Genomic DNA, 13,170 nt, shown 5'->3' on the forward strand with positions numbered 1-13,170 from the left:
TGTGTGCCGCGGCACACTGGTGTACCGCAAGAATTTGTAAAACATGCAATACCTGACTATTCAGTCAGTGGCCCTGACCTCTTTTCCCTCAGATCATCAAATAATAAGTGACAATAGCCAATACAACAATAGCCATCAGTTGTGAATGAATCACAATTGCACCTATTTTGTTTGTCAGATTGGCAAAAAAATATAATAACTTTTTGGTGTGCTGCAGAATTTTAGTAATTATGTGGGCCATGAGATGAAAAAGGTTAAAAATCACTGGTCTGAAGACAAGCTTACAGCCTTGCATTTAAGGAGAATTATCAGCTTATAGACGTGTGTGGTTAATACACGCATGTCGCAGTGAGGGCTGATCAGGCAAGGTCATGCCTTTCTGACACTTCCGTGAATGCCCTTAACTCTGAGCACCTGGGGCTGGTTTTAGCCCCGCTGCATCCTGAACTTCAGCCCTGGTCTGGGACTGAATTCTCAGAGCTCATTTCACTGCGCCATGGAGGCTGTTTGTCATGAAGGAATCTACCTATGAAACAGCCACTCTGTTACTGTACTTTTGCATTGAAATGACCGATACTCTGAATATAGATAATGAGTATTTGTGAGAACAAGGGACTGACTTTTACCCAATTAGTGTATGTGTGCATGTGTGCACGTGTCTTTTTGGAGGAAGCATTAAAGTTAAGAAAATATGTGAGTGTTGAAGAAAAGTTAGCTATGGGTGGGAAAAGGGCGCAAGTTATTGAGGTTCAGGAGCTTCCTGGTTGAGAAACACCATCGAGGAACCATTGTGGAGTATCAGCAAATTGTAGGAAGAACAGTTTTAACCCCAAGTGCAAGGCTTTTCCCAGGGCGTTGCCATAAGAGGGACTCGGCGAGGGAGACACAGCCCTTGGAGGTAAAGGGGGAAAAAAAACCCCCCAGATTTATAATTTAAATTAGAGACCGTGTGCACTTAGGATTTTCCTACCTACATAGTTTGCACTCTAAGACTGTTCAGTTCGGTAAACGAATCTTACCAGGCGAGAGAAATGCAGAAGGTTCTGGTGAGCGCACAGTGGCTTCAGAGCCTTTTAACAATCCTAGCTTACGTCTTTTACCGTAGTTCACACACACATTCACTCTTGGTCGCAGATCATCAACCCTCTTTATTTCCAAACCACAAGGAAAAATCTTTGCCTTCTTAAATATAAATGGTAGTCTCTTCTCTTCCTGGGTGCAAAGGTGAAGAGAGTATACTGTGGAGCTCGCAGGACTGAGGCACACCAGAGTGCTTGGTGTGTTGTGCGTGTCCGGCTGAGAGATGGATTCCCATACACTGAGTCTGATGCTTCCCTTTCCAGAGCGGAAAGTTCACCGGGCCTTGCGGAGGAAGAGATCGCTCTGCTTGCCAGTGCTTTCCTGAGAAGGGGTCTCGGGTGAGTGATCTAAGCACCACACGGCTACGGGAGTGGGATGGGGCGGGTGGTGGGGGTGGGGGCAGGGATGGGGAGTTACTAATGGAAGGGAATGGGCTTCCAGTTAAGCCAGAGGAGTGAGCCCTGGGGACGGATCTCTGCACAACATTCTGCCTGCAGTCAGTAGTGATGTGTTATCCCCCCTAAGCATGTGTTGAGAGGGTTAATCTCATGTAAAGTGTTCTCATCACAGTAAAATAAAAATCAATACGGACAGTATACTGGATTGGGAGGCATGGGGAATATTCGACATTAAGCAGTCGCAGATTCTTAGCATGTTCTGGTAGTCGGCAGTGTTTGCCTCTTTTAAAATCAAAGTTCATCCTGGCTGGTGTGGCTCAGTGGGCTGAGCGCGGGCTGTGAACCAAAAGGTCGCCGGTTCTATTCCCAGTCGGGGCACATGCCTGGGTTTCAGGCCAGGTCCTCAGTGGGGGCCACGTGTGAGGCAACCACACATTGATGTTTCTCTTCCTCTCTTTCTCCCTCCCTTACCCTCTCTCTAAAAATAAATAAATAAAATCTTTAAAAAATATATAAAATCAAAGTTCTGTACATTCTGGTCTGTCCCAAGTAGGTTGGACCACGTGTCAGGCTCAGCAGACAGTCTGGGAAGCCGTGCTTGCCCAGTGTGTTATGCACCAGCTCTGTGAGTTGCCGGCCGCAGGGAGGTCCGAGTGCTAAGGGAGACATGCTGGGTCGCCTTCTTGATGCTGCTGTTGCGTATCAGCATTTAAAAGGCTCTGAAAAGTACCACCATGAGTTGTTGTTTTAAAGAAATCTGGACAGTACTATTGAGGTTGAGTTTTTTTTTTTTAATTTTTAATTTTTTGAGAGAGAGGGGGAAGGAGGGAGAAAAAAGACGAAGAGAAACATCACTGTGTGGCTGCCTCTCTCGTACCCCACCACCAGGATACCTGGCCCACAACCCAGGCATGCACCCTGGCTGGGAATCGAACCGGTGACCCTTTGATTTGCAGGCCGGCACTCAATCCACTGAGCCACACGGGCCAGGGCAACAGCCCATTGTCTTACAGCTGACATACAATATTGTGTCAGCTTCAGGTGCACCGCACAGTGGCAGACAATTGTATGTAACTTATGATCACCCAGAGATGTGCAGCACCCCGCTGGTAGCACACACAGTTATTGCAACAGTGTTGACTATGCCCCCTATGCTGGGCTTTACCCCTCCTGACTACTTTAATCATTGGAAATTTGTACTTCATGATATAATTTAAAAACTAAAGGCACAAACCTCCAGTTTTAAGGTAAGTCCTGGAGCTGTGAAGTTCAGCATGATGACTAGTTACTAACATTGTGTTCTGCATTTGGAAGTTGCTAATGAAGTAGATCTTAAAAGTTCTCACAAGAAAAATGTTGGCAGCTATGTGTGGTCATGCCTGTTACCTAGACTTATTATGGTGCTCATTTTGTAATATATGCAAAAACCAAATCATTGTGTTGTATACCTGCGTCTAACATCATATTTTATGCCAATTAATCTCAGTTTTCTAAAAGTATGGATGCTAAAAACCAGCAATCCAAGAATGCTTTAGCCTTTTCCATGTACATATACACATTATTTAGGAAAAAGAAAAAGCCTGGCTTTTGTGTGAGGCTGTTAACATAAACATATTCAGATTGTATAAATGAAAGAGAAGAGAAATCAGTGCATCTAAATTTGAAGACTCTTTGAACCCGAGACCTGAGAAACAGGGATCAGTCGGCTCTGTGGCAGAATGGGGGTGACGGGGCCATGCCACAAAGTGGAACAGTTGCTTAGACAAAGCCAGCGTGCTGTGGTCCTCCAATTTACATGAGGCTGAGAGCTGTTTTCACAGGGACACCTGGTGACATCTAGAGACATTTTTTGGTCGTCACAAACGGGTGGAGGAGGGTGTTGCTGGTTCTAGTGGGCAGAGGCCAGTGATGCTGCCCAGCATCCTACCACGCACAGGACAGTCCCCACACTGAAGACTTATCTGTCCCCCGCTGCCTGTAGTGCCAAGGCTGGGGGACCCTGCCCCAATCCTACAACAGCTTGTGAAGCCACTGTAATTATTAGTTCCATCCGCCGATACACAGAACAGAGTTTCCAAGAGTTTTAAGTAGCTTGCTAGTGTGCGGAAGAAGCAGGAAGCACAGCCAGGTATCTGGCTCCCACCCAGCTTTTGCCCCAGGATCGATAAGATGATTGCGCACAGGTTCCAACATGAGTTTTAGCATCACTTTGTGAACGCAGGTGGACACTTCAATCTGCCCAAACCTTGTTTTTTTTTTCATAGTTGTGCACCATGCATCCTTTCTTCTCTGTTTCCTTGGGCTGTTCAACAGTCACAAGTAACTGCATATGTAGAGGGTATACTTTGTGGGCACACTTTGTGTCCTATAAGAGAGTGATCCGCCCATGGGTTAGGAGAGCCCACGGGGTTCGTGAGTGGGTGGGGAGGCTGCAGCCCGCTGTCTGCGTCCCTGATTCTGGGTGGTCAGGGGTCGCTGTGTGCGGAACACCGATCGCCCTCTGCCCTTCCCGCGACAGATGGAGGGATGCGAGTTCACGGGGACGTTTTCCAGCTGGGAACCTGGGAGTGTGGCTCGTGTGTAGCTGGAGGTGGTTGGGGAGGCAGGCGCTCCCGTTTCTCAGCAGCCAGCCAACTCGCGTACCACCTCTTGAACCGCACTGACAACTCAAGGTGGACTATAAAACTAGGGATATGATGAATTCAGGAAAGCTGAGCGTCTGCTGGAGGCAGCACAGCCCGTTAGCAGCACAGCCAGGCACTCATTCCTAAGAAAGCAATGATGTTCTCTCCCACGGCTCAATGCCCGAGTGAGCAGTGTGTTCAAGCCCCAGGTCAAAACTGCTGTGTCTAGAGCAATTGTTGGGAAGCCAGGCTGCTCCCCACTCTGGAATGACTGAGGCTAGGGTTTTAGCTGGACGCTGAAGCTCGAGTTGGATATGGAGTTGGGATGGGTCCAAGGGCAGCTCTCCCAATGCCAACAGAATGAAGTTCAGTGTCACCAGTGTGCGGCTGGGGCCCCACAGTCCAGCCTCAGTGTGTGTTTTCGTCAATAATCACTATGACTTCCCCTTTGACCCTCTCCAGCGGCATCAGTGGGGCCCTCACTCTCCCCTGAACATTATCTGCATCTTCCCACTTCTCCGGCCCTTCTTGGAATGTCTGTGCACTTCCAGCCTGCGTCTCTCTCTCCTGCCCTCCCCAAAGGAGGTGGGGATGCCTCCCCCTCAAGCCTCCTGCCATCCCGGCCGGTGTGGCTGTTCCCCAGTGGGGGCCCGGTTTCCTCCTGTGGCACTCCCCGGGGCCCTGACTGCAGCTCTGTGTGAGTGTGGATGTGTCTGGCCCTCTTGAGTAGGCTGGACACAGGCTTCGTGAAGGTGATCAGGTGGACACGTGGAGACTGCTCATGCTGGCTCCGGCTCCCAGTGGACACTGTAGGAACCTAAGTGGCCTGCTTTTGTTTCTCCGCTTTGAGAGCTGGTGGTCATTTTTTTTTTTTTGGTACTTCTTTGAGAGGATCACGGTAGATGGCACCCAGTAAGAAGCTAATGTACATAAATCAATAAATGAAAATTCAGACACCAGCCTGGACAGCATTTGGGATGCCCAGCTGGTGGCCAGGCTGCAGTGTGCCTCTAGAGAACCTGTCGTATCCCAGAGAAGGGGAACGGAATAAGCGGGGAGCTTCTCTCCTAGCCATCTCCTGCCCCTGCCCCCAGCATTTAAATCTGCTGTTAAATGGGTCACGGCACATGGTTCAAATCCCCATGTGAACTTCAAGTAGGGTCAGTAACAAGCACTTGGAGCAGCAGCAACACACATGACCATGGCTGCACCTGGACCTTCGAAGGGTTCAGTGGCCTCCTGGAAACACCTGGACGCTGAGGTGGAGACTGAGGCTTAACCTATGTACCAGAGGGCGGGTCCCGTCCTCCCAGCTCCGGCAGCCTGTGGTCCTGTGCCGGGGAGTGCGGCTTTTCATGCACCAGCTGCGTGATTGGTTGTCGTAATGTTTCCCTGAACTTCGTGATAATCCCTCTTTAGGGATGTGATGAGGTGGCTTTGGGAAGGATTTTAAATTATTCACAATCAGTTTCAGGGGAGGAAACTTCCATGTTTTTGATGGTTGATTCCCTGCAGGAAGAATTACACATCTGTATGGACTAGCATGGGGCCTTTGATAAGTTCCGCTTTAGTGACTAGTGTGATAATGACGTTTTATTATCGTTCTTTTAGAATAAAAATATATGTTTATTGTTTCCATTCAAAAAAGTATCACAACTGTTAAATCAGCACAGCTTTATAATTTAGTGGTTTTATAGTCAAGGAGGCGAAATGGCTTAAAATGTAAGACCTGTGTTGGTTATTTTTGGTGTGAACACTAAAATCACACATGAGCAAATCAGCCGTTTCTTTGGGGATTTTAAATCACTAAAAAAATGTACAAGCATTTTTTTTCTGCACTCTCAATCCCTTGTTCCTTATACTTCTAAAAGAGCCTGTGTTTCATTGGGGTAAAAAACGGAACATATTTGGGAAATTTGAATCCATGTTAACATTTCCATAGTAAATGAACACAGTATTCTCCAACGCAGTCTCTGTCACTCACACATCTGGGTCCTAGTGCCTGCCATCTCATGAATGGTTCAGACCTAGCGTTCCTGTGTCCCAGAGCCCACACATGTCAGCTATGCTATTATGATGTGAGCAGGTTGCAATGACAGCCGAGACGTTGGCGGATGTGGTCTGTCAGCCACCTCCTAGATGAGTTATTCTGCTTTCTTCTTTCTCTTGCCCCCTCTCCTCCAAGAACTCACTCCCGGGTCCTGCCTGAAGGGACAGACCCAGGTGCCATCAGGGGATAGCAAGTTAGTGGATAAGGATGTGACAGGTGACCTTGGGGACCACAGGGAGCAGTATAATTCTCTTGACATGTAAAGTCATCAAAATTCAAAATTAAAAAACAACCCCCCCCCCAAACAGTGCCTAGCAATTAAAGAAATATCCCGGTAGAATTCAGCTGCCAGTTTACAACTTTGGCACAACCTGTTAAAATGCTTCCCCCGATGGGAGTCTTAACCTTGATTTTTGAAGAATGACAAACTTGAAAAAGTTAAGAGCATAAATCTCCAGTTATGGGATTTCTTTTTTTTGCAGGTGCCTGAGGAAGTATTTCTGAACAGGGTGTGGGGGTCCGGGAGGCCAAGGGAGGAGACATACCTATCATTTTATACTGTTTGGCTGGCTAGTAATCACAGTGGTAGCAGTAGCAGCTGATAGCTATAAATGGAAGAATAACGCCAACACACTCACATGGCTTTCAGTACGCTGGCGAATCCCTCTCCTTAAATCTAACATTTTTAGGGAAAGAAGGCACGAAAACAAGCTTAGGTTGGCCTTCTGTGCTATGAACAGATCGTATAGTTTTCCCTAACGGGCCACGTGTCCAGAACCTCCCCCGGGAATCCTAGCTGCCGTGTGGGTCTGAAGGTAGATTCCGGAGTGTTTGCCCCTGGCAGTCATCTCATTAAGTTGCTGGTGATTTGCAGCCGAGACTTTTTTTTTTTCTTTTTGGTCTCCTCACACGGAGTTCAACTGCATAGCAACGACGGCTGATGTCTGTGACCCAGGGTGAACCCAGCCCGGGCCAGTACAGAGCTCAGCAAATGTGGGACTGTGCTGAACTCGAGAGGTTCAAGGTCATTACCAAAGCGGAGGCAGCCCGGTTGGTCAGAAATAAGGGCTATACACGGGTGCACCCCAAAGCAGCGTGTCTTCCATGCAGGAAAATGGGAAGCAGTGTGTGCGACTCTAAGAACACTCCCTAGTGCCCGAGAAACATCGGTCAGAATGAGTTCAAAAGCTGAATTACAGAGTTTTTAGGAAAGACACACACACAGGTCCAGCGGAAGTTAACACCTGCTTGGGCCTGGGTGGCAGGGTAATAGTATTGTTACAGAACACACGGGGGAATGGGGCTGAACAATATAAAAGACCCCCCTTTTTTCTGGGGTTTCCACCCCCATACCAGGTTCGCTTTGCCCACCATCAGAGGAAAGACATCTCTCAATACCAGAGATCAGTGGAAAGGAAAGGAATGATTATTTATTTAAAAGTTGTGCAGACTAAAGTTCTTTAGAATACCCACAAACGCACACAGTCCGTCCTCCTCCCTCTGCCCAGTCCGGGGTACCTTATCGCAGGAAAGAAGGAGAAGTCCGTGGTCCAGGCTTCCGGCACCATCCACGTGGCAAGAAGGGAGCACTTCCCAAGCTGTGTGGCCCCAGAAAAGACCTGTGGTCCCCAAAAGAGACAGCAAATGGCTGCCAAGTTTCCGTTTAAATCCCAGCGCCAATCTTCCTCTGCAGTCCCATTTCTGGCTCCTCCCACAATTGGCCACAGCCGCCAGATTCTGGGCAGGTGTGGCCCGGTGGTGTGGAGCCAATTATCTCCAAGCTCTTCTGGGCCCTGTTACAAATCCCTATTTGAGGCTCTCCTCTTGGCTGCACCCTGTTACAGTATGGGTGTAATAATTGATAGTTTTAATTAGAACATGTGACCTACAATGCCATTTGGTGTGCTTGAGTGTGATATTGTTGTTGTAGAATCACATGTTTATGATTTTGTAATAAAAGATTGTGTAATAAAAAGGGCATTATTTGTGCCAGAACCTGTATTTCTCCTTTCAAATACCATGTTCCATAATTGCTAAGAAATCCACAGGGAAATAGCTGTGTCTCCAAGGGGCTAATTTTTTCACTTCTCTGCCCTCCAGTCTTATCTGTCATTCACTCAGCAAGTAGCCATTAACCGTTCTGCATGTGCCAGGCGTCCGATGAGCTGCGAGGCCTCGATGGTACAGAAGAGAGTGTCTGTGGCCTGGACCGCAGAGCCCAGCGGGAGAGGCAGAGAGTCACCCTCCTGCTGTGACGCCCGGGTGCCTGCCTGCAGAGGGCCAGCATATTCTAGGCATGGGGCAAAGAACAAAGATCTTTGCTCTCTCCCTAAGGGTGTATTTGGTGCCCTAACTTGGTTTTGCATGGGAGCATGTTGTGGGGTGGGATGGGGCAGAGGAGCTATGGGGTAATGCCTCAGCTTGGACCTGGTAGAATCAGTGCGTACCCAGTAATAGCCTGGAGGGAGCCTGTCCTGTTAGCTCCTACGGTTCTCTTAACAATTGCCGCATACTTGGTGGCTTAAAACGGCAGAAATTTATTTACCGTATTTTGCCATGTATAATGCGCACCTATGTTTTTGGCCCAAACTTTAAGGCAAAAAAAAATTTGTTTTAATGTTCTTAACTCAATTATGTATTTATTTGTATTTAGAAACAAAACCGATAATCATATTCCAGAGTATTATTTCACATACGGATATTGTGATTACTTTCTAGAGTTACACTTTTAACGCATAAGCATAAATAAAAAACTTAAAAACATTTACGTAGGTATGGAATTAGCACTACCCATGGATAATGCACATCCTTATTTTTCCCTCAAAAATTTGGGCAAAAAGGGCTCATTATACATGGCAAAATATGGTACTCACAAGGTGTAGGGGCAGGAGTCCAAAATCAAGGGCATTGCCATGCTCCTTCCACAGGAAATACGGGAGAATCATTTCCTTGTCTCTTCTAGCTTCTGGTGGCTGCCAGCTTTCCTTAGCTTGTGGCCACATCAGTCCAGTCTCTGCCTTTGTCTTTACGCCACCCTCTCCTCTGCGTGTCTGCATCAAATCTTCATCTGTGTCCCTCTTATTAGGATTCATATGATGGCATTCTGGGCCCACCTGGGTAATCCAGGATAAATTCTCTTCAAGATCCTTAACGTTGTCACATCTTTTGCTTGTCAGGTAATATGCACAGGTTCTGGGGATCAGGATGTGGACACGTCTTTTTGCGACCACCGTTCAACCCACTGCAAGTGTTTGGGCAGAGAGAACAGCCTCTGCTTGGTCCCCGGAGTGGGGGAGGGACAGGCTGGCATGTCCGAGGGACCACGAGGTGGTTACAAAGTTTGGATCAGAGTAGGTGAGGGAGCAGGTGGCATGAGATGCAGCTAGAAAAGCAGAACATCCGGGTGGTCCTGGGTGATGAGGAAGGCTTTGAGAGATTTTAGAAAGAGTGGAGGCAGGTTGAATTCATGTGAGATCATTCTGGCTGCTGTTTGGAGAGTAAGTGGTGGCAGGACAACAATATTAGGGAAAAGTTACAATATAGGGAAAACTTGTTAGGAGTCTGCTACAGGTGAAAGGTCGTTGTGGCTTAACAAGGGGGTGAGTGCGTGCAGAGGTGGGGGGAAGTGGGTGGGTGTTGGGAATATTTGGGAGACAGAATTGACAGGAAGGAGGGGATGACTCTGTGTGGGGCAGTGAGCGGTGGGTGTTAGAGGTGCTGGGGTGGACTCTGAGGAGGCGTCTCATCCCTGCACTGCCTGCAGACAGCAGCTGCCTGCACAGTGATGTATGCCTGACGAGCATGTGTGTGAGGGGCAATGAGCACACACCCACGAGTCCATAAGTTGCATTTATGGAGCTTGAGGTCAGGTGGATAAAAGACCAGGGCTCAGAAAGAGAGGTCTGCGCTCAGAAGAGAAGTGCAGTGATTATGTAGAGTGGCATGCAATTGACCTTCTGGGAATGGACGGGTTTGTGCAAGAGAAAGTGAGAAGAGGCCAGGGCAGCCCTGTGGACCTGCAGGGAGAACCCCACCCCCACGGGTGAGGGAACAGCACGGGCGACAGAGCAGGGAGGAAAACACAGAGAGGGCCGCGGGCAGGGACACCGGAGAGAGACCAGAGCAAGGAGGAAGGTGGGACAGTCAGCTGGAATCTGGCGCTCTGGGAGCCTACCGAGACCCCACAATGCTGCCTCCTCCTTCGGTGCCCGCAACTGGTGTACGATGCGGGGCTGATATTGTGCCATTTTAAACATGGGCAAACCACTCCTCCACTTGGTCCAAGCGGGACCTTATTGTTCAGCGGCAAGGCCACGTCTTCCAGTTCTGAGCGGCGTTCCCTCCACGGCTGTCCCTTAAGGACACCTCTGAAAATCCTCAGTCAGCGCTACTCCAGCCTAAACTGGTGGAAGGATTCTCTCGTGAACAAGTGAGGGAACCTGGGTGCAGGAAAAAAGTCTGCCACCAGAGCTTAGTCTCCTCACACTATGTAATCTTCCAGTAACACCTTATTTTTGTAACCTGTCCGATCTCCAGCTGTCTCCCCGCGACAGGGGAGGACCCTGGAGGCACCAGCTGAAGGCCTGGCGCGCTGGAGCCCTTTTCAGGGTGCGAGTGATGTTATCCTGTCACCTAGTGGCCACTTGTTTGCATTACAATCAAGCATTCCAAAAGCGGGAAGGGGGCCGCTGAATGCTGCTGCTTCGTTAGTTTTAATTATAAAAGTCTTCACTGATGCAGCATTCCATGAGTGTGTGTAGACTTGATACTGTGCAAGGCAGTGGCCAAGGTTCAAGTAATAACGAACGTGGATCCCTGGCCTCAAGAAGTTGACTCTAAGGCGTCCAAGCAGCTACTGAAGGAGTAGGTACGAAACAAGAATAAAAAAACACACACAAAAAAAACAAGGCGAGTTCACCGTTTCAGGGTGGACATGAGGGTTTGTCAGACAGGGAGGTTAGAACGGCTGGGCTAGAGAGGGAAGCAGCAACTTTGAAGTCAGAGGAAATGGGTTCGGATCTCTGCTTCCCCAGGGTTCCTTGTTTGGGGACAGGGTTTGGTCCCCAGGGGACAAGCACATCAGTGGCAGCCCAAAATCTGATTGAAGATTTGGTTTTAAAAACATATATTTTCCCTTATCTGTTGATTTCTTCTACCAAGCTGTGAAATAAAAATCATTGGATCTTAGTCCTGTTCAAGAAACGAGATCGACGTAGCCGATTCACACGGACAGAATCCGAAGGGAATGCTCTGTCCACCTTGGTGGCCTTTGTCCTTTATTTGCACAGCTGGGCCCAGAGCCTGGCGCTGCTGCAGCCACAGCGGGGAGGTGCCTCTGCTGGTCTGATGACACGGTGCCAGCCTGGCTTTCCAGAGGAAGGCAAGATGACCCGGTGGCTTCACAGGGCATGCCAAAGTTTCCAGTTGTCATTGCTGGATGCGGAGGGTCCATTGTCTGACTTCACTGTCTGTCACGGAAAGCTGTAAACCACAGAGGTAATTCTGTGCACACCGTAGGAAAAAAAACCAGGACGCCATGTGTGGAAGCCAGTCATTCCACAGGGCATTTTGTTGTTGTTGTTGGATGGAATGCAGTGTAGCAACTAATTGTGTATCACATTATTGTTTGTGGGTGAACGGTGCATGGTTAGGAGTAGAATATTCCTTTAAAAACATTTTTTTAAAAATACAAAATTTCTGTGATCATTTAATGATTCTTTTGTTACAGACATATCCATTTTGGGCCTGTTACTTATGCCTATTTATTGTGAAGCTAATTCTATTATAGTGAGTAAGTGAGTAAGCTCAAGGATCTACTCATAAGCATAGTTGTTTTTTCCTCGCCCCTTCTTTAAATGAGGTAATTTAATGAAATGGAATTATTGTCTGCATTGTTATGGATAAATCAGATTACTCACCTTTGGCGAGCTAACAATGACTGTTTTGAAGATGGGTAGTTGGGAAATTTTCATGAGCAGCTTTCTGACAGATTTAATACTGTTGTGCAAGGTTTCATGTATTTCTTCAAAATTTTTATCCTTTAATAAAATGCCTGTTAATATGGAAAAAAAGCACTACATATCAATCAAACAATGACGTTTTTCAACAACCTTTGAAATGTAGGCAGTTAGGGTTTGATGGTCGTTTTTCCAGTCGCAAAGCAGAGGTTGTGTTTGCTGTTCAACATGGTCAAAACGAAGGCGTAGGGGGCCCCTGTTCTATTTCGACAACAAAGGACGCCGGCAGAGCTGCGTTCAGGGCCAGCGCTCAGGGTGGGCTGGTGGACTGCTCACTTTGGGGCGGGACCCTCCTCCTCCTCCTCCTCATCGTCGTCATCTTCGTTGCAGGTTCGCAAAGCAGCTTTCAGCCACAGCTGTGGGGGTGGCAGTTCAGAAACACTAGAAAGCAGCTCCTTTTCCTGTCACTCAGATTCCCCTTGAGGTGGGCGGGTGGGGTCTGACCCTATTATTTTACTAAGTACTGTCCTCTGCCTTTCTAACTGTCCTGACCTTGGGCACCTAGCCTCTGCCCTCCAGGAGCTCACGGCCTGGCGGCTGTGGGCTTGGGAGGATGGAGGTGATCGCAGGAACAGATGAGGAGTGTTATCACAGAGGTGTGTGGGAGAGGCATCCCGTTCTGAAGGGTATGGGAGGCCAGGCAGGAGGTTGGGGAGTCTCCCCATGGCAGACACTAAGAGATAACTTGCGGGGATTAGAGGGACACTTCTTGGACAGAAGACCGATGTCTGAGAAGGGACAGAGCTTGCTCAGAAATGGAAAGGAACTCAGCGTGACCAACCAGGGGCAGGGGAGGAGGGAGGAGATAGGGGATGAGGAATTTGATGATGCAAATGGCCATCCCTGATGTATTTCTCTGTGGGAGTGTTTCAGATGGTGCTTTCTCAGACCAGGACACTGGCCACACTGAATAGAGTCGTATGATTCTTGTGCTGTGTTAAGCGTTCCTCTCTTTTTTTCTTCTCCATTAGCTCGCTGGATTTAGCCTTGCGGCTCTAAAA

At 48.2% G+C, this 13,170-nt stretch overlaps 1 protein-coding gene across 1 annotated transcript in view; it reads left to right on the plus strand.

Annotated features, from left to right (window-relative positions):
* The window catches only part of COL4A4 (collagen type IV alpha 4 chain), a 114,171-nt gene that overhangs the window by 17,543 nt on the left and 83,458 nt on the right, over positions 1–13,170 (plus strand). Inside the window, exon 4 of the mRNA XM_028509675.2 lies at positions 1,344–1,418. Within this exon, the coding sequence (XP_028365476.2) occupies positions 1,344–1,418 (75 nt within the window). The remainder of the gene's footprint in view (positions 1–1,343; positions 1,419–13,170) is intronic.

Source organism: Phyllostomus discolor, chromosome 4 (genome assembly GCF_004126475.2).
Source record: "Phyllostomus discolor isolate MPI-MPIP mPhyDis1 chromosome 4, mPhyDis1.pri.v3, whole genome shotgun sequence".
Classification (NCBI taxonomy): Eukaryota; Metazoa; Chordata; class Mammalia; order Chiroptera; family Phyllostomidae; genus Phyllostomus; species Phyllostomus discolor.